The 21,960-nt window shown below is 37.8% G+C and overlaps 1 protein-coding gene across 1 annotated transcript; it reads left to right on the plus strand.

Moving 5' to 3' along the window:
* The first annotated feature begins 762 nt into the window (after positions 1-762).
* Positions 763-21,954, plus strand: STRADB (STE20 related adaptor beta). Its single transcript, XM_072418748.1, has 12 exons — positions 763-899; positions 3,341-3,403; positions 4,835-4,915; positions 5,086-5,188; positions 6,388-6,509; positions 8,651-8,759; positions 10,358-10,481; positions 10,792-10,963; positions 13,720-13,824; positions 16,218-16,462; positions 16,869-16,911; positions 18,783-21,954. Exons 2-12 carry the CDS (start codon positions 3,392-3,394, stop codon positions 18,930-18,932), a joined length of 1,266 nt encoding a protein of 421 aa, XP_072274849.1. The 5' UTR covers positions 763-899; positions 3,341-3,391; the 3' UTR covers positions 18,933-21,954.
* The last annotated feature ends 6 nt before the right edge of the window (positions 21,955-21,960 follow it).

A 21,960-nucleotide genomic window follows, 5' to 3' on the forward strand; every position in this document is an offset into this window, starting at 1 on the left:
GATGTGTGATGCGTCCGTACGCTGGGAAGGCATGGCCTGGCGGGAAATTAAAAAGATTACATTGTAATCTGCTTTTAAAACTGATTGCAATAAAAAAGTCATAAAAAATAAATCCAAATAATAAATCCAAAAGTTTATTCTATTATTGTACCCCTGTTTGGACAAATTTTAAAATAGTTTTCATTTTTTTATAAAATTTTTAAACTCAGTATTTTTTATAATTATTATTTTTAGTTATTTTTTATATTTGAATTTATTGTGTTTCAAACTTATCATACCCGGGAGTTATTTGGAAGTTAATTACCGTCCTAAAATATTAAACAACAAATTTGCACACAAAACAATGTGACATAAAAATACTGACATTATTAGAATGCCAAGGAGGTTAAAAGTTATGATCATATGTGACTCTTTCCTTCGTTTTGTAGAGATGCTGTTAAACACCATACATCTATATGAACTTTGTACAGCACTGAGCTATATAAATACTGCATAATAATAATAATAATTATAATAATAATCTATAGGGTTAGAGGCTGATGACCAGAGCGAGGTTTGGTTACTTCCACCTCCCAAATCGAGGCTTGCTTGCTTCCGCCATCCAGATGGCAGATTAGCAACTTCCGCCATCCAGATCGAAGAATGTCACCTCTGCAACCCAGATTAAGGTTTGGTTGCTGCCATCCAGATCGAGGCTTGGTTGCTGCCATCCAGATCGAGGCTTGGTTGCTGCCATCTAAATCGAGGCTTGGTTGCTGCCATCCAGATCGAGGCTTGGTTGCTGCAGAGCAATAGACCGAGAAACAGAGTGAGAGTGAAGCTGGAAAGGCTGATGGACGATTTTGTTTTTTCTCTTCTCTCTGTGCACTGATCTAAGGAAGAACTTGACAATAGGAGAGGTATTGTGCTGAATATATGTGAAGCACTTCCTGGCATATTTCCCTGTGCAGGTGTACTTGTTGTGTTTAGGTATATGCTGATAGTGTGCAGTGTTTTGATGGTGGAATATGATAATTTACAATATTCTGCCCAGAATTACTGATGTGATAAAACAGAACCAGGGGGCAATAGCTAGAGAATGTCACTGAGGCCCTGAGACACCTAAAGTGGAACTTTCATTAAAAAATCTGGACATTATTTGCAATTTTTATGTTTTAATAATAAAACAAAAGTAATATTCTAAAAAATTCTTATATTCCAAATTACAATTTTCATTTTTATATTGCACTAAATTCACCAACTGTATTAGAGACGGAAAAACAAGGAAAGCGCAGCGTGACGTCAGTGTAGTGTTAAGTCGTTTGAGGCAATCGCTGCCGAGCCGTACGCTTCAGTATTGTTTCCACCATTACAACAGTCACTCCGTGAATACCGATTCTTATCCGTTTGTTTTATTTTATTTATTTCTAAGATTCTCTTTTAGGTAAGTATAGCCTTATCTGTGTATTTTCCTTAACTGTTATATTTAATGGCATCAAATAGTTTGACTTTGATAACTATCATTTCTTGTTTGGTCTTAGATTGGAATGAAATAAACCCATAATGAGTGAGAAAAGGCTAACCAATATTTTGCATTTCTTTAGTAATACCAAAGATACTACAACTAATGATAATAGTGACAACAGTAATACTTCACATAACCGTGAGCTGATCAATGAATCAGAGCCTCCACAGTCCTTGTCAGCACCATTAGGAAGATCATTATTTTACAAATCTATTTACCTTTTAAAAAAAAAATCATATTAATGGTCCACAGGATTTAAAATGATGAATTTAGTTGTCTCTGAGGTCCGAAAAGTTGGTGACTGCTAGGGATAAGCGGGAGTGCCTCTGCCGCGAAATTTTCCTTGAACTTCCGATGGTTCAGCCAAATTTCGGCGAATCGATTTTGCAAAACCATCGGAGAATCGAGGAAATTATAACAGGAGGATTCACAGGATTCCCTGGGAATCCTCCTGTTTGCGATCCCCGGGGCACTAGAGGTTCATTAACCTCTAGTGCCGCTGATCGCACACTGTTCTCGGTGAATGCGGCCATATTGCACACTGTTCTAAAAATCAGGGAGATTTTTTTTTTTTAATTTAAAATTCGACCTCAATCAGCGAATTTACACCGGCCATTCTCGCTTACCGAAATTTTAAGCAAGAACGACCGGTGTAAATTGGCCAATCGAGGCCAAATTCGCCGTGAGATTGAGTTTTAAAAACTCGCTTGCTCATCCCTACTGACCGCTACTCTAAAGTAAAGATCTGTAATGAGATGGTGCAGTGTATAGAATATACCAGATGTTTGGGGATAGGCTGCTGTATTCTGTATGTTTCCCCACCTGTGCAGATCAACCCAGGGATGATTACTGGTGGTCCAATGACAGTCCTGATATACGTCCCCTCCAATTTGAGGGTCCAATGCTTTTTCATCAGTAGAATCTTGATAAGTGCATATGAATTCTTCCAGTCCATGTTATAGGTCCTGGATCAGACATGTATGGAATTTATTTTTTTTTTTTACAGGGATGTCAATGTTGTAAGAACCAAATCTGCAAGTTTTGGTCTGGCAACTATTTTGAAATCCCATCCGGGTAGCCCCAGCCCAAGACGTTTGTACAAGCAGCACTGGGTCCCGGGTTTGAATCTCGACCAGGGCACTATCTGCATGGAGTTTGCAGGTTCTCCCTGTGTTTGTGTGGGTTTCCTCTGGGTACTCCGGTTTCCTCCCACATTCCAAAAACATGAAGTTAGGATAATTGGCTTCCCCTAAAAATTGACCTTGGACTGTATTAAAGGCAGTTAGGGACATTAGATTGTGAGCTCCTTTGTGGGACAGCTAGTGACATGATCAAGGACTTTGTACAGCGCTGTGTAATATGTTGGCGCTATATAAATACTGGATAATAATAATACTATGATACCTTTTTATATTCAGGAAAAAATGACAGTGTCTGTGTCCCCCTAGCTCATTATTAATACTCATTATTCAATAATCATTGATACTTACCTTTCCTTTGCCCTGTTTCTTCCTTCCCATCACAGCTGGCATTAAAATCCTCAGTGTTGGCTTTTGTCAGACACTATGAGAACCTTCCTCTGTTATATAGGAGGTTGTTAAAAACTTTCCTATGCATAATAACCCATGCAAAGACAATATAACATTGTACTTCATGACCCAGGTGACCACTTCTCTTTACAAAAGCTGCAGATTCCAAAATGACCATGTCATTACTTCTATGAGATTTTTGTAATTTGGTTTACAAGCTTGGGAAACTATTGCATGTACTATTAAAGCATGAATAAATATCATTGCACATAGAAATAGTAATAATTCTGTATTTCTTTTAATCTAGGAATCTGGGTGAACACATGAAAGATCCACCACTCAAAAACTTAATGTCTCCATGTCTTGTCTGGTAAGTCTAACAAAATATTATACATTGTATGTATTTCTTTTTTAGTTTAATTACATCAGGCAAGACATTTTCTAGGCATCAGGCAAAGACACAGTTTCTACTGGTTTGGTAATAGGTGATCGTAACGGGTTTCCAGATGAAGAATATTTAGCAGCAAAGTATGATAGCTAAGCTCAGATGTTGCACATACAGCAAAAGGAATGAGTTATGAGTGACGGTAGGCAGCTGCAATATCCATCACAAGAGCAGAAACTAAGTGATAGGTAAGGACAACTTATTTAAGATAACATACAAGCATGGTGTTTGTAGTAAATATATATTTTGTATGCAGAATGGACTCATGGTGGAATTATGCTTGTAAATATTGAGATACATAAATGATGAGATTTGAGGGACCCAGGATCAATGCATCTCACAGGACCCAGTTGTACAGTCTAAAATGGTGTTGGTAATTGAACAAAAAAAAATACTTCCTCCAACTTACAGGAAAAGGAAACTTTGAGGTATGATGACAAAACATACAAGTTTCAGGTAGAAATAACATCCCTAACTGGCAAAGCTTAGTTTGTAGCCTCTGCTATAGGGGCTCTTCCACTTCAGGCTGTATCCTTAAACCACAGCTGACGTTAGGTTCCAAGTCCATCCCCCAGTCTGAACCCGGCACCTCCCTTTTATTGGGATTCTGCAGGTGCTGCACAGCCATCTCTAAATCCTGGCCGGGGAAAGGGGTGGAGGGGTTGGCCCGCCCACTCCATCCAATGCACTTCAGGCCTGGATCCCAAATGAACATCCACAAATGTGCAGCATCACATTTATCAACAGCTTTATCCAGGCCATCCTATTCCTCTCCCAAATGTTTCGTATATCCCAACCTAATGTCAAAGGATAAATCATCCACTATATGCTGGATTAGCAAGGTAGTTTTAGTACTGCCCATTGATCCTGTACTTTGATGGATGCTTGAGAAGGGAGGATTTCTCACAGGTGGTAATATCAAACATGCCAGTGAATGCCAAGACTTACCATAATATTTCCATTATTATTCCTGACCTACTTACTGATGATCCCAGGTTGGGGAGCAGCCCCATATCCTGCTGTTTTAAGATATCGTGGACACCTCTATAGATTTCTGTGGAGCTGACACTTTATTTTAGGCATAAGTCCTGGATGCTGTTTCAAGGGGTATATTTATTAAACCAGTGGGAGGTTCCCCTTTGAAATAAAACCACTACAGTGTTTAAGAATTTTTTAAGCTAGGTGGGAAGAAATTATAGGCCCTGCATTGTAGTTACTGAAAAGTGCCAGGTGATGCACCCATCTAAAAGAGGCTAGGGAGAACATTGCACTAATGATTTAGCTTTACAAGAACATCAAAAGTCCCATGTTAGGAATTATCTATATTAGATCTGAATGATTGTGTTTTCACTACAGGACTGTTCCTGCCTGAGACGGACACCTGTGAAATCTATAAGTCAGTGTAAAGATTCGACTTGCAGCATCTATCCACACTGGGTAATAAAACATTGTATATGTCCCTTTGTGTCTTTAAATGTTGTAAGATTTATGGAGTAAATATTCAGCCTACCTGTTTATATTATCATTAAACATTGTAAAGTGTATGGTGAAAATGTTAAAGCTAATAGTTGTTTGGTTTCTAAAAATACTCTGCTCTTTACTTCCAGGCAGGCGAGCTGCCTCAGTGCTGGATTCCACCTGTTCCGGGAGGGCATGACCTGCCAGTACGCTCCCATGAAGCCTCCAGCTATGAGCTCCAGGAGGAACTCGGTACTCTTATTCTCATGTTACTCTTACATAATGCAGTATCATACCTAGTCAGGGCAAAGTGACAGTATTCCCTGAAAGCCCTCAAAAAAGTATACTCACTAATTCACACTGCTTGTGGTGACTGTTGTTATAACAGACTAGGGATTCCGGGTAGGTAGGAGAAGGCATGTGACTTTTCCCTTGTGACAGTGTTCAGGCCTGAGCAGCCAATCATCAGACGTGTACATGGTGATGTGGGTGGGGTAATATTATCCACCTGGGTAAGCTTCAACAGCATTTACCAACTTAAGCTGCATACACACGTGCAATATTAGTCGTTGGAAAGGATCTTTCACGATCCTTTCCAATGACTAAGCACTGCACGATGCATGAACAAGCGTTGTACATAAAGCACCAGAACTATGCAAATTGGAGGGGGAGAGCAACGGAGCAGCACCCCGCTGCGCATTTTCTCCCTTCCCTTGCATTACGATCATTCTTTGTCCATCGTACGTGGATCTGCCAGGATGATCGTATGGACGACAGGCGTTGTACACACGCCCAATAATGGCTCTGAGACGATTATCGGGCGAGAACCATTGGATGTGCGTACGTAGCTTTAGCATTACCAAGGGTAAACACCTGCAGCAAGGAGGTAGCATGCAAGCATTGATTAATTGATTAGTATAACATGGAGGGGAAAAGGGTGAGCAATCAGTAGACGCTGTAATTTTGAGAGGATCTCCTTAATTCTTCATTTTCATAAAAGGTCCCCAAGTTTTTTTTTATCTTTCTTTACATTTTATTGGTTTCAGCTTAAGTGTTTTTTTAAATAACTGAAAGTTGTTTATTGACAGTTTTTGCAGTACAGCTTATAGATCTGCATGTTCTGTTTCCTGGTTAATGATTTCAGCAATTATTACTTGAGACAGCCCTTCCCAAATCATACAGTATAAAGCAGTTTAATAACTTGCAGCTTTGCTTTACATGTACCTAACGGCTAATCTGTGTAAACAGTACTTTACTTTTACCTATGGTCATGGCCAATGTTCTTAATAGTATGAAAGTTCTTTGTGTTTCAATGTTGTCCTTTGTAAGTTGCCTGCTAAACTTAAATGGTGAGGATAGGATCTGTTGTGATATTTATACCTAATGTGATCTATGTTTTTTTTGGCTGTTGTTGACCTTTAGTTTAGAACATATTATTTTGGATCCTACAGGAAAAGGGTTTAACAATTTAACTTCAATCTACCTCGCTCAACATACTCCTACGGGAACATCGGTCTCCGTGCGACTCACAGATTTGGATGACTGTTCTGATGAACACATCAAATTCTTACAGGTAAGGGAAGAATATTCCGTATGGGGAAGTGCATTAAAAAGAACCCCATACAACTATACCTACAGTGAATAGAACTACCTACAACTAACTGAATATGAAAATATATTTATATATATATATATATATATATGTAGGTTGTCTATAAAATTGTATTTGCCCTATCTAGCATTGCTTACTGTGTATGAGAATGGCTGTGGGCCTTTGAAAGCTAAGGGCCTATGTCAATGGGTGTTAACATTAGAACTTCTTCATTCTTCCCATCCAAGTCAATAGGAATGCGAAAGCATGCAAGAGATCAAGGTCAATGACACTTGTCAATGAAGTGTGAACATCTCAGAAAAATTCTAAATTCATCTCAAACACAAACCAAATGGACCTGAAAGTACAATGCATTTGTCCATTGTTTAAAGCCCAAAAAGTTTGAAAGAACAATTATTTGTTGTTGAAAAGGATCGTGAAAGGTTCTTCCAATGACAATTATTGCACGTGTGTACTTAGTCTTAAGTGCAAATAACTGCCAAACGACTGCTCGATGCATGAGCACTGTATATACAGCACCATTCTGCTTTATGGAGAGGGGAGAGGGAGAATAATGGAGCAGCACCCGCTGAGCTCTCTCCCTTTGGCATTCATTACAATCGTTCCTATCTGTCATCCGTGGATCCGCCAGGACGGTTGTTCACACGATGAGCGCTGTACTCATGCTAGATTCTCGTCCAATATCACCCTCGAGCCAATTATCAGGGGAGGATACTCTTACAGAATCATCTGACGTGTGTAGGTAGCCTAAATCATGTAACAAAGAGTCACCCTAAACAGCTCGGTTTTTCTGAATATATTTGAATTTTCTTAGCACGAAAATGCAGTGAACCATCCATGATAGATGGGGAGGCCTGTAATAAGACTTTGACAGGTCATGTGACCAGGCTCTCCTCACTCTAGCACTTTTTTATTGAATGTATTAGTTAAAATGAATGAGGCTTTATTTGCTTTACAGTTTAAACCATAAATGTTTAGTTTCTTGTGTAACCCCATTTGAGAGTCTATTTTAGGATAGCTTGTACAAGTGAAATGGTAGCTTTCTCTGTGTAAAATGTTTAGTAATAAATCGGGAATTCAGTTAAAAAAACACTTTTTGTAGAGAGTAATTGGGGGCACCTTGTGTGGTATGGTATTGTTACCATACCGCACAGGGTTGTTATTGGGGGCTGGGCTGACTGCAAATTCGCTGCCAATTTTACCTGCTACCACCAACATTAACCATTAAGTATTTCCTCCCCTTCATGACAGTCTCAGCCGTTCCTGGCTGACTGCGGATACGCTATATTTCTTTCCTCATTACCACTAATATTAACCTCTGTGATTTATCTACCCTCCATGACATCAGCATTATTTTGTAACCTATAGTTACTATACATCAATTAAAACATGGTAATTGACATTTCCTGCATTAGAATTTAAAACCATTCACCAGGATTTTTATTCCTATTTTTTTCCTTGCAAGACCCTCCCTTACACAGTCAGGACCTTGGTCTTCTCATTGACTTTAATTAAAACTATCCTAGTATCTCCAATCTGCACCAAATCTGGCTGATGTTCTTGTTGTACAACTCTACTAATCCCCAGAGGAAGCCAAATAGACGCAACGCTTCGGGAAGGAGACCCCTTTTGATCACTTCAAATAACCAGCAACCGAGTAATGTTAATCTTATCATATGTGCAACCTAAACTTGGTAACAAAAATACTGCTATGATGCATTGCATTCTTAAAACATGTGTCACATGATTTCTTTTGTGTATAAATAAACTTTATGATTTTATCAGTAGCTATAAAATTGCCAAAAGAGCCTCACTCTCTCTCTACTTTCTTCAACTGATTTTTGTAGGGCTTCTGTTATTGGCAGAGGGTGGACGCATAATGTAGCAGGTAAAAGTCCTGAGACAAGAATGGAAGAGGTGACAGGTCTTATTACACAATTACTAGGAGTTCTTTTTTACACACAGCCCTCCCATCATCGCCCTCCACTAGCTGAATAGGTTTCCTGAAATGCTTCCTAGATTTCTCAAATGATATAAAGATTACACAGTCTACTTTGTTTTAGATAATGTGCTTTACAGATATAAAATTTCTATTCCTTCAGAATGAAGTGGTTATGTCCTCATTTTTCCGGCATTCTAACATTTTCCTTTCATGGAAGATGTTTACTGTGGGGACCTGGCTCTGGGTTATCAGTCCCTTCATGTCATACGGTGAGTGATTATTTAATCCCTTTATTACATTGCATATCAATTCTCACTTTGTATAAGTTACAGTTATGAATGTGGTTTAAAGGTTCAGTATATGTAACATACAGTATCAAATAAAGAATTTGTTATGGTTCTTTTATGGTTTATAGATCTATATAGTTAAAGAGGAACTGAACTCTGGAAGTTGTGCCTAAAAGGGCAGGAATATGACACTGGACTAGTCACCAATGTTACCTGTGGTCTGTCTGTAGTTTATCTTTTCCCCATTTCTAACTTACCATGCCTTGTTCTGCACCGCATCTTTGTGTGGAGGTGACGGTCTCCTGACACTGCATATAAAGCTATGAGGCTGTAGACACAGGAGTGCCAAGGAACCCTCACATACCAGGAAAGGCACTGCTACTTTTCTACAGTATTCCAGACAAAAGTAACTATTTCTGGGTATTGCTTAGGTGTATTTACCATCTACTTAATCGAGCCATAATAAAGATTTCTTTTTGTTAATTTATATAAATACTTTTGTTTTAATAAAATGTATGGCTGGTATTCAAACATCCAATATCTTAAAGGACAAGTCAATTAGAATAATTGCACACTCTAGCTACTCCAAGCTTCATGTACAGGCCAAGGACTTTGTTTTTGCATGAACACATTGGGCCTGATTTATTAAAGCTCTCCAAGGCTGCAGAGGATACACTTTCATCAGCTGGGTGATCCAGAAAACCTGAAATGGATTTCCAAAAAGTAATTTGCTATTTGATGGCAAATGTATTCAATCCTGGACCAGATCCATTCCAGGTTTGCTGGATCACCCAGCTTTAGTTATGAAAGTGTATCCTCTCCAGCCTTGGAGCTTTATTAAATCAGGCCCAATAAATCACAGTATGGTGTTCATTATGTCAGCTACCACCATTTACTGGTTTTATTGTGTGCATTTAACTTGTGAGAAAAAACATTCCACCAAAACAGTTACTTTATAGAAATCTAGAAACATTTCAGAATATGCAACATTTTCTTAGAAAGTTAGGAAATTTAATCTAGAAAAGAACAGTGTCTGCATGCAGTTTGTTGGTACTAAATGGTTACATTGGATGCTAATCTTCATAGAGACTAAAAATATCTGGTATAGAAATTCATAAATATTATCTTCTTGGTTATTTTTTAGTTAGTGGGAGACACACTGTGTTGGATCCACTAAATTTGGATCATTAAAATACATGAAGCACAAGAAGGAAATCCTTTCTCCTTATGACTGCATGATGGGTCTAAATTTAAAACCTTAAGGCTCTTAGGCTAGGTACACAGATGCAATGGTTCTAGTCTGATGGGTCTGGCTCGGGTGATATCGGACAAGAATCTTGTGTGTGTACAGTGCGCGTTGTCCATCGTTCGAATGACCCTCCTGGTGGATCCACAGGCGATGGACGACGAACGATGATAATGGAAGTAAAGGGGAAGAGAGCACAGCGGAGTGCCGCCCTGCCGTTCTCCTTCCTCCCCTCTTCATAGAGCAGAACGGTGCTGTCTGTACAGCACTCATTCATGCATTGTGCAGTTTTTTTTTTGTTTTTTTTTTATTCTTTAACTTCTTTTCTGTGTAGGGTCTGCTAGCAGCCTCATGAAGACCTATTATCCTGAAGGAATGAGTGAAGCTTTAATAGGAAACATTCTGTATGGAACATTAAAAGGATTACACTATCTGCATCAAAATGGATATATCCACAGGTAGGTTGAATAAATGCCCTCTTTAAATTTTAAATACATTTGTATCAGGAGAGCTTGGTAAGAATGCACCAGGCATTTATTTCAGATATTAGATTTGATTAGACTGTTTTAAGACTAATCTGCAAGTAACCATCCCATTTTAAATGACTCCATATTTGAATTCAGTGGTGGTGTTGTCATCTACTTTAACGTCATCTTTAAATGAACTTGTATTTAGTTGGATTAGTTCTTTAGAGATCACACAAGTTGCTTTTTCTGTTTTTCTTTAACATAACTATTTAAACTATTTGTTTTATATTTTGTGTTGTAGAAGTGTGAAAGGCAGCCATATCCTCATTTCAGATGAAGGTCTTGTTTCTCTTTCTGGACTTGGTCACCTCTACAGCATGGTCCGAAGTGGTGAAAGAGTTAAGGTGGCATATGATTTTCCTAATTTTAGCACTGCAATGCTTCCTTGGTTAAGTCCTGAGCTACTGAGACAGGTTCGTTTTTTTTTCTCTTGGCACTAATCATAATTTTTTAACCTACTATGTGCTAAATATATTAGAAGATAACCTTTTTTTTACCTACCTACCTAATAATATATTTTTCTCTTATATGCCTGAATGGTTTCTTGGATAATGTAAGACAAGATGATTCATTTGCTAAATAGGTAGAACTTGTTCATGTTGGAGAGTGTTTTTTCACCTATTTTAGTAAATGAGTTTTTTTTTTTTTTTTTTTTCCAATCCTGTGCAATGAAATAAAAAAGAGAATTTGAGTTGCACATGATGGAATATTTTAAGTTAGCCCAGCATTAAGTTTGCAAGTTTGTGAGAATGCTGTGCTCTTCTACCCCTCTTCACTTTTCCATTAGTGAATAAGCCCTAAGAAGCAGAGTGAAGCTAGAAGAGGTTGAATAAATTTTGCTAAATATGCCAACAACATCAAAATATATAAAGAATTGTTATTATTTATGTCAAAGGAATATCCTACAGGTCCAAGGAAGTTTTTAGGCCAGTGGTCCCCAAACTTTTGCAGCTCGCGAACTACTAAATTTACGGACTCCGGACCGCGCATTCGCGGGGAGCCGTGTGTACTCAAAGGAGAAGAAACTTCCCCTAGAGTGATGTCATGATCTGCCCAGAGACCTGTCCAGAGACATAACCTGCCCACCGTCTTAAGCCTGCGATCCATAGGGAAGACATGGTTTGCGGCTCTGGGGGGTACACCAGCAAGAGCCGCGGCCCACCACTGGTCTCCATACTCCCGAGGCCCACTAGTGGGCTGCAGACCAGGGGTTGGGGACCCATGTTTTAGGCAATACATTTTTTTAGTACTCCATCAACAATTCTCAATAAAATACATTTTTATAATAACTTTATAAAAACACAGTATTGTATGGCAATCCAATACAAAAATACAATCCACATGTTCATATGTACTGAATGCGTTTCACAGACACCTTCTTCGGGAGTGAACAGGAAGATATTCATATTCTAAACAACATTAATTCATATGGTACATCTTGAAAATCATTGAAAATCATAGTGTAAGGAATCAGCTCAGAAGTCTGGCACTAACAAAATCCTTCCAATCTTCTTTCTTTGAATACAGATCAACAATTTGTTGTCTAGACAGCCTTCTTCTTTGCCTTGTATTAGCCTACATCCATAATGGTGACTGTCAAGGATTTTTTACATCCATAATCCTTTCAGTAAAAAGTATGGAATCTTTTTAAATTAAAACATAGAGCATACACAATATAGGTGCATCCATGTTTTAGTTTTTTTTTCTTAGTACTCATGCATGAGGCTCAAAAAAACCTTTAAAACCTGCCAGTTAAGTCCAGCTAATACAGCTTCCTGTGATGATGCCACTCACTCCAATTATGTTATTTTAGTCTGATCTGTACATAGACCTTCAGTGTCATTTGCATAGACTTCTCTATAGGAGAATGCAATAAGCTGAAAGCTAGTCAAATTCAAGTAACTACACTGCTTGCATTAAAAATACAAACATTTAAGGGTTATTTGCTGATTACCGATCTAGATTCCTTTGTTTTTATTAAAACTGCCTGTAGTTCAACCTAAAATTGAATTAGGTTTATGTTATATGTAAAGGAGGACACATTTCTTTAAAATTATAAGTGCCTTTACAACAAATGATAGCATTATCATATATCCAGTAACCTTCTGTTGGTAGTGACAACATTTTAGATATCTGATCACAATTATAATCCGGAATAAAGTAAGGAAGAAATGCTGATCAGTTTTACCTAGTCGAGGGGAGCCACATACCCTGATAGCAAAGAGTTAATAATAAAAAAGAAGATACAAGCCAGGGTATTTGTTTTTTGTGGCAGTGTATTCGTTATAATGTACAATAATATTCCTATATTTTAGGAATACAAAGTGAACAAGTATTTTAGAGTTAACACATCAATTTAACAATGAGGTCCACCCTGCTGTGTCAGAAGGCAAGAGGATGGTTTTTAACCTCTTATCTAGACAAGGTTATCACTACCGGTATTGCAAAATGGAAGAGTCAATTGTGTCCCAACGCGTTTCGCCTTTGCGGCTTCCTCAGGGGACCTGTTAGCCTGATGTAGAATTGCAGGCTGTACATAAAAAAAAAAAAACATTTTCTATATGAAAAAATACACAATGTGAAAAAGAATATTTCAGATGTAGATATAAAAACAACATACATATATTTGTTTCCAACGTCTTAAATAAGTGGTATTCACAGTAGGTGGTATTATGATGACTTATATGTAGTGAGGTTAGAAGAATATGTCACATAGTTAGAAATAGGCATATATTGTGTGTATGTAGGGTAATTTAATTTTATGACAATACTATAAAGTTATAATTTCATGTATGTACAAGCATTATTTATGTAGACTGTCCAACGAGATTCAATACAAGAATAAAAAGGGGGGGTATCTTCTTTTTATTATTCACAATTATAATCCATTGACAACAATCTCAAGGACAGATAGAAGGGTGGATCTCCCCAGGGGGACACAGACAGCAATACATTAACAGGTTTAAATTCTTCTCAAACTTATTGTAAGAGATACAGTTAAATCTGCTTCAAACCTACAGTCTAGAGATTGCGCATCCCTGCAGTTTATTATAACACAACATCACACATTATGCCTGTTTTACATTTGTAGTGAGGCAAACATTTTGTTCACAGACCTTTCAAGAGTATGCTGACATATTGTGAATAATATCTTCTTTTTATTAAATAGGACCTTTATGGGTACAATGTGAAGTCGGACATCTACAGTGTTGGAATCACTGCCTGTGAATTAGCTACTGGGCGTGTTCCATTTATGGACATGCACCGCACTCGGGTAACTATTACATTAATCATCTGCCTAAACCACATGTATGTTATTTGCCCATTAATTCAGTGACTGCCTATAAAGTTATTATTGGAACCAGTGGCAGTGATGGGACGAGTTCCTTTCCCACCCAAGGCAACATTGGTAACAGATTATATGGCCTGCTTTTTTCTGGCACTTTTCTGCTGAAAAGGTCAATGCTGCCATACCATCTTCCTATCCCTCAGTCTGGCCCTGACATGCAGCACGGTGGCTCAGAGGTTAGCACTGTCACTTTGCAGCGCTGGGTCCCAGGTTTGAATCTCGACCAGGACACTATCTGCATGGAGTTTGCAGGTTCCCCTCGTGTTTCCGTGGGATTCCTCCGGGTACTCCGGTTTCCTCCCACATCCCAAAAACATGCAGTTAGGTTATTTGGCTTCCCCCCAAAAAATTGACCTAAGACTGTATTCAAGACATATGACTATGGTAGGGACATTAGATCGTGAGAGGGACAGCTAGTGGCATGACTATGGACTTTGTACAGCGCTGCGTAATATGTCAGCGCTATATAAATACTGTGTAATAATAATATTATTAATACATTTGTCATGACTTTATCCCATATCAATGTGACTTATATTCTTTATGTTGTTTTAGTCTTCAGATGACGTACATGTGACAAATATATTGTATACCCTAATCTCCAGCACCGCACAAAGTTCCCTGCCACTTTAATATACGGAATATTAGCATTGCATTTATCTCCTGTTTCGTTTTTTTTTTTTTTTTAATACTTATGCATTTTGACGTTTAAATTGCATTGTTGTTTCATTTACATTTGACCTTAATAAAACATCTACATAGATATACATACAGTGGATATAAAAAGTGTACACAACCCTGTTAAAATGCCAGGCTTTGTGGTGACATGATGAGGCCAGTGTACAAGAGATGTCCCCATAATCTGCCAGGTTTGGAGCGCTTTTGAAAGGACATCAAGATGTGCCATGCTGATAGATAGAAGACTTAATGTTGTAATTAACCTCCCTGGCGGTAGTCCTGAGTGTGGTGGGACCGTGCGGCTGGGAGGCTGGACCAGGCGGGACATTTAAAATACAAAGTATTTTTAAATGTCCCGCTTTAACATTTAAAAAAACTTAGTATACCTCCAGGGAAGGTAAATCAAAAGGAGCTTTGACTATTATTTTAAGGCTGTGCACAGGTATATAACCAGCTTATCATACTTTTTTATTTATATTTTTTTTGTCTCCCTAGATTTTTGTTTTTCAATTGATGTGTATAGGTTATAGGTCACATTGGAGGTGGGAGAAGTTTCAAAATGATTTATTGTGGTCTCATTTTTTTTTTTCATTACAAAAAAATGGCGTTTTAACAAGAGAGTGTACACATTTTATATCCACTGTATCTTGTAAAGTAAACAGATACAGTAACATAAATCTCTACAATGAAAGTACTGAACAGGTTATTAACTTATTATTAAGCTTTTCACTGAAGTGAAAGTAGACAAGATCTAGGACTAGGGAGATTCTAAGCAACATTTTATCATTTATTACTAGGCTTAATAAACAAAACGAGGTCCTAGTAGGTATACAAGAACACAGTAGATTATAATTACTTTATAAAGCCGACTGGAATGCTTATGGTATAATAGCATTTTTTTTGAGCAACACAGCCTGTTGTTTTTTGAGTCTACAGCTCAAACTAACTGCACTAACCACTAACCTAGTTACCAGTTTAGTATTGCAGTATCCTTTGCTCTTGAGCATGCAGGGGTAAAAAAGATTTTCTAAGGATTGAACCTGCTGCATACTGAGTTATGTTGTTGAGGTAGGATGGTTGATGTAGGTCCTATCCCATAGTAGCACATCAAACCCATCAGGATTTTTAGCCTTTGGTTTCCCCTGTAAATTAAAAAGTTAGAAGGGCTGCAGCATCATAGAAAAACATTGGAGAATCCTTTTAAAGGCAATCATTTTTAAGCATATCTAAATCCAAAAAAATATTTTTTGCACTTACCAGTTTTTAGATGTTCTGGCTGCATTTTGTTTCAAGCTTTTCTTTATTTTCACCTGGTTATTCCGCCTCTAACATGCTTCAGCTCCCAGGATGACAATACTCCCTTGCTTTTTTTTTGTTTGGACAAAAGAACTTTGGAATCCCACCACTTCTTCTTTGTCTGAAGGGTCAGGCTTCTAAAGTGATCAGCACCCAAGATTTCTGGCAGGATGAAATATTTTTTAATGTATCAAATAGATATAACAGACCAAAAAGGACAAAAAAGAGAAGATTGTTTGTTTGGGTTTACATACACTTTAAACTTTATGAGGCATTTTGATTAAAACAACCAGTTTTTTGGGCATGTCCTAAAACCTAAAATATTCTACTGTTTTTATTGAAAGATGCTGCTACAAAAACTAAAAGGTCCACCTGAGAATCCTCTGTATGAAGGTACTTTTCCCGGTGAGCAGTCGCCTATGAAGATCTCTCGCTCTGGAGTGGATTCAGGAATAGGAGAAAGTGTAGTTGCTGCAAGCATGACTCAGACTATGACTAGCGACAGGCTGAGGACTCCGTCCCCAAGAACATTTTCAGCAGCCTTGCAGAACTTGGTGGAAATTTGCCTACAGCAGGATCCTGAGAAAAGGTATATTATCTTTTTATGTTACTTGCTATACTTATTACCAATACTTTATGATGCAAAATCTCCCAGTTTACATGACAGCTTGCCAATTGATTGGAATATGCTGTATGCTGTAAACTTTAAATTAGTTTAATTATGTTTATGTGTTTTCAGATTTGGAGGAGGCTGGAAAATTATTATAGGCTGTTTATAACTATGGTAGAGACATTTCAACTGTAAATCCTCTGATGCAGAGCCTTATAAGAATAGTAATGTGTTCCCAAAAATTGCAAGTTGCAAGGGTTGTTTTGGTTCCAGAATATATTTAGAGCAGGAAATGGATTTCTGTATTCCTATTTCGCTTTTTAAAAATGTTCATAATAGGTAGATAAAATAAAACCAAATCTTTTCCTTTTTTTGTATTATCTAGACCATCGGCTGCCATGTTGTTGTCTCATCCATTTTTCAAACAGGTAAGAATTCTGATATTTTTAAATATTTTTAAATCTTTTAGACCAAATGTACTTCTGGTGGGTAGAAAAGGTAATCTTCAAACCTTTTACTAAACTGTCCCTGGTTTCATGGCTTGCAATCTTCAGCTACCCTTAAACTGTCCAGTGAGAGTGCTACTGCTGGCCGTTGAAACAGTTTTTATGGCATGGCAGTTGACAAAATTTTCTTCTTGAGTCAGAGAAGTCGGCCCCAGAAAAAAATGAAATGAGATCGAATCTGTTCTGAATATCAGTGCTTGCAAACTGACGCTATCCTAAAATGCCTAAATAAACCACATAAACATGCTGTTGGTGTATCTTTAAATTATGTTGCCTTTCATTTGCGTTTCTCCTGGTAAAGTTAAACTTTATGCACTAGTGAAAATTGTATTCCAGTTTTTGCGCTCCTAAATCATTTTCACCAAACTTCACTAAACATTTTTTCATTGCGTGCAGCCTTTAAAAAAATCCACTATGACCTTAACTAAACAGTAACTTGACTTTGCCATATTTGCATCTATTTTTGTATAGTAACGTTTTCCTACCATTACTAGAAGGTGCGGTTTGCAGACACAAAAACTGCTTTCATTGAATTAAATGAACAAATCTCCCAGCAGCAAATCAGGACATATTCAGAAGCAGAAGAGGGAATTATCTACAGGAAGGATACCCCAGTATACTGGCTTTTGTTTCAGAAGCTGATGTGTACATTTTTTAGGGAAAGTGCTAGTATACTTTATATAGAGTTAGCATATGATACTTGATCTGACATCAATTTCATGATAGCACTGTTGTCTGAAAAGGATGCTTTGAAATCTGGAGTATTATGTGAATGCCAGACCTTTACATTCCTTGTAGAAAATTTGTCATCACCTGGAAAACATTTTCAACTAAAATGATGTAAACCAGGGGTCGGCAAACTCCGGCCTTTAGGCCAGATATGGCCTAGCCAGTAGTTTGTTCCGGCCTAACGCCCCCTAGCCGATCCGCCGGCATTAGGAACTGCCGGAGCTCCGGTGCCACCCACTTTCAGTAGCTCCCCTATTTACCGCGGCCAGCATTAATACTTTCGCCACCGCGGTAAATAGGGAAAGCTCCCTGAAGGTAAATCCCTCTCCTTTGCAATGCATACGGAGGAGAGGGATGTCACTTCAGGGGGTGTTCCCTGGTGGTGGGCGGAGCCATTAGGGCGGGTTCGACCTAGTGTGCTCCCGCCCACACCATAAATGGCTTGTGGCCATAAAACTTTGCTGAACCCTGATGTAATGCTCTCAGTTGAAAAAGCCACCTGAAAAAGCCTATTGGTCAAACACGTCGGGTTCAGACATTTTTCTTCATGGAAATAGCTTAGTTTTCTATGTATAGATAACAGACATTATCCCCATGATAATTCAAATGGGAATGGACCAGCTATGTTTAATGTAATCTGCTGAGATGTGCTTTTTTTGGTTACTGTCTTTGTATCCTTTTGACATATAAAATATAGGCTACAATTACCAACAAACCCAGTTTTCTCTGCCTTCTTTATTATATTGATTCTTTAAACTTTGGGGTCAGCACTTATAAATGAAACTAGAATGAGTGTGGGATACTATTCTTCTTTCAAAAACTTACACTTTGGACCTAATAACACTGTGGAGATCGGGTCCATTGAATCACTGATTGAGTATAGTTATTATTTATGTTCCTTGCACTCATTTGATTTGGGGCCTCTTGATTAGTGTAGCTCCTTAGCAAAAAAAATATTAGTGTAGCTCCTTAGCAGAAAAATATATAAATAACTTAAATAGGAGTGTGTGTAAGTCCAGGACCTCCGGAATGTTCTTTAACTATCTATTGAAATTCTCATGCAGGTAAGAGAGCAGACACACGGCTCCATACTATCATTGCTGCCTTCTCTGCCACCACTACGGAAGCACAGCCCACCTAAGCCATTTCTGCAAAGCTGGAACAAATCCTACAGAAAAGCTACAGAGGAAAATAAAGAATGGACATTTCACTAACTATGGAATATCCTTTTTTCCCACATATCAAATTGTTAAGTTGCCAAAAGGCTTACATTTTTGTTGACCTTTCTTTTTATATGATCATTTAAAAAACATATAGTATGTATAGCCCAAGGAAATTGTTGACCTCCTTATAAACATATATTAACAGACATGAGATTGTTATTAAAACGGTGCTTAACAACAAAAGTCCAGGTTAAAAATCAGCAGTCACTTCTACTGAATTGTGTTCAACATGTGTGTTGGTCAACAAACAGTACATTATTATTGTTCTGTATTTATATAGCGCCAACATATTACGCAGCGCTTTACAGGCCATAGTCATGTCACTAGCTGTCCCTCAAAGGGGCTCAAAATCTAATGTCCCTACCATAGTCAAATGTTTTTGATACAGTCTAAGGTCAATTTCATGGGGAAGCCAATTCACCTGACTGCATGTTTTTGGAATGTGGGAGGAAACCCACACAAACGGGGAGAACATGCAAACTCCATGCAGATAGTGTCCTGGCTGGGATTCAAACCTGGGACCCAGCACTGCAAAGGCCAGCGTGCTAACCACTGAGCCACCATGTTGCTACATTGTTTGTAAAGGCCTGGCCTTTGCCTATATGTTCAATGACAAATTATCTTTCTCTAATATTCGATTTAAATAGCAAAGGCATTTTTCTGGTATACCTCCCATGCGATTTTAATTGTTGCAGTCTCTTTCTTATTGTAGATCCATGCATTGACAGCAAGTGATGGTGAAATTCTGAGGTTCTAGTACTGATAGTCTGCATCATTAATAGTCAGTTTTTGGGCTGTATATGCAAAGCTAAACAGTGGACAAATTTGTTTTTTGAAATCTACACCTTTTGTAGTTTTTTTCTTTCAATGGATTGATTAAGTTAAAATAATTTGTCTTTTTAAAATCTTTTACTAAACTCATCATAATGAAACCTTTTTTAGCTGATTTGATCTAGGCTTGGAGACACCACAATGTCAATAGCACAACGAACCCCAGATTCTAGGTAACGGCATTTTAGCCGGGTCATTTTCTTTCTGAATACTCCCTATGGAACTTCTTTTTTTTGACATTGAATTTTAAAACCGTGTTTTAATTTTATAGATTTAGAGTGGTGGTAAATGAAAGGGTGTACTTATTATTTGCACATGACAAATCTGCACTTTACTTAATTTCAGTTGACGATCAGTGCACCATGTCTGTTTTATGTGTAATTTGTTTAGGAAGGTCACCTTTATCCGCTGCCATTATTTTATTGAAGTACATTAACATTTAATATTTGACTGTTGATTCTTGTTAAAAAAATGAACAATTTCCATTGGGCATACTTACTTTTTCACTATGTATGTGTGTTTTCTGTTATTCTCCAAATGAGCATAATGTGAATATGCAAACATTGCACTTGTAAACGGCAAACAGAGGGCAGTTTATGCTCTAAATATTACTATTTCTCATTAATGTTTTTTTTTCTATCATAACGGTTAAAGGTAAATGTGTGAAATGTGTTTTTGTTGGTTGCTTTTTCTAAATGAATTGAGGTATGCTGGCTGGAAGTATTATTTTCTAATGTATGAGCATTTAGCTATTTTTGTATTGCAGAGGATGACTTTTATAGCACTGTATATTGCTAAACTATATGGAAAGGCCGATGTTTAATGTCAGGTGTTTTTAGTGAACTGTACATAGTGAATCTCCCCACAAACTGGAATAATGATCGGGGAGCAGCAGTTGTTGCTGTGAGATTTATTTGATGGGTAAGTGATCATAAATTGACTCACATGGTTTTGGTTTATTTTAGCATTGCTAAAATGATAGGACCGATGCAAAGTTGTCCTTGAGAAGAAATGTGGCACAACATATGTAACTGTATCAGTTGATTGTACATGGTTGTGTCCTTTACAGACACAACAAGACCAGATTTTGTCTAGGGAACAAAAGAGTGGCCTATAGACATACAATTGCTCCTTTACACCAACTGTTTTTGGCAAAATCATCTAATGTCTTCAGAAAAAACTAAAGCCTAAACTTTTATTTCTTTCATTATAGATGGAGTAGTAAAGGAAGCTGCTGTCAGGCTTTTTTGGCAGCTGCAGGTCTTGCAGATTGTTCTCTAGGTTTCTGTGCTGTTGGCATTTATTTTTAGTGTGAGTGAAATCCAGTTTTAGACAGTTTGTACAGGAACAAATATCTCTATTGGGAGATTTACTCTTTCTGTTCTGGTTGTGACATCTATTGACATCAGCTATACCTTAAGGAGCTTTTGTTTGCCTGTATGTCAGCAATAGAACAAATATAGTTTCCCATTTGTAGGGATATCTCTTGCTTATCTAATCCTTCTGAACCATGTAAACAATGTGGATTTTAACATAGTAATGTTAGCTTCTGCTGAACATTACATGAACCAGCAAATAGTCTCAAGTACTTGTTGAAACTATTCCTAGGGAGCACAGATTTAGGTGATTCATGAGCTATTTACCTACTCCACACAAACACACCATACACCACAGATCATCCACTTCAAAAACAACCATTTGGCTATTAGTAATTTCTTTACTTGCTGTTATCTGTATGTACACTGTGCTTGCTATGCTGACTGTAAGCTGTCTTTCATCTTTGCTTTGTATCCCCCTGACTGTAAGGTGGCAGTTTCACTAACATTAAAAATGTATCTAAACTAAAAAAAAAACAGAAAATGATATGTCTCCCAGAAGGTTGCATTCAATACAACTTTCTGGGAACTTTGCATGCTTCGCCCTTTTTTCAGCCATGTCCACTTCACTTTGTGTTGCAACTGCAGTTTATTTGTCCATGTACTTCCTAAATACATGCTGCAAGCTTAGTTGGCACTGATAGCCTCTACAGGAAATGGATAGGCTTTGCCAGCTTAGTAAAGCTTGTTGATGCAGCCATAAATATCAGATATTGTAATTCTTTTCACCCTCGGGCATTGTGTGACCATTTATTTTTAGAGAATGAAGAGTGTTATGGGAAGTGCACTGCAGACAACACTGTTGAACAGTC

Source organism: Pyxicephalus adspersus, chromosome 7 (genome assembly GCF_032062135.1).
Source record: "Pyxicephalus adspersus chromosome 7, UCB_Pads_2.0, whole genome shotgun sequence".
Taxonomy (NCBI): Eukaryota; Metazoa; Chordata; class Amphibia; order Anura; family Pyxicephalidae; genus Pyxicephalus; species Pyxicephalus adspersus.

Excerpts from the sequence above, each read along its gene's own strand:
- STRADB (XM_072418748.1), top strand. Across the intron at positions 8,760-10,357 it reads CAGTCCCTTCATGTCATACG|GGTCTGCTAGCAGCCTCATG; the intron begins GTGAGTGATTAT and ends TTTTCTGTGTAG. Across the intron at positions 10,482-10,791 it reads CAAAATGGATATATCCACAG|AAGTGTGAAAGGCAGCCATA; the intron begins GTAGGTTGAATA and ends TTTGTGTTGTAG.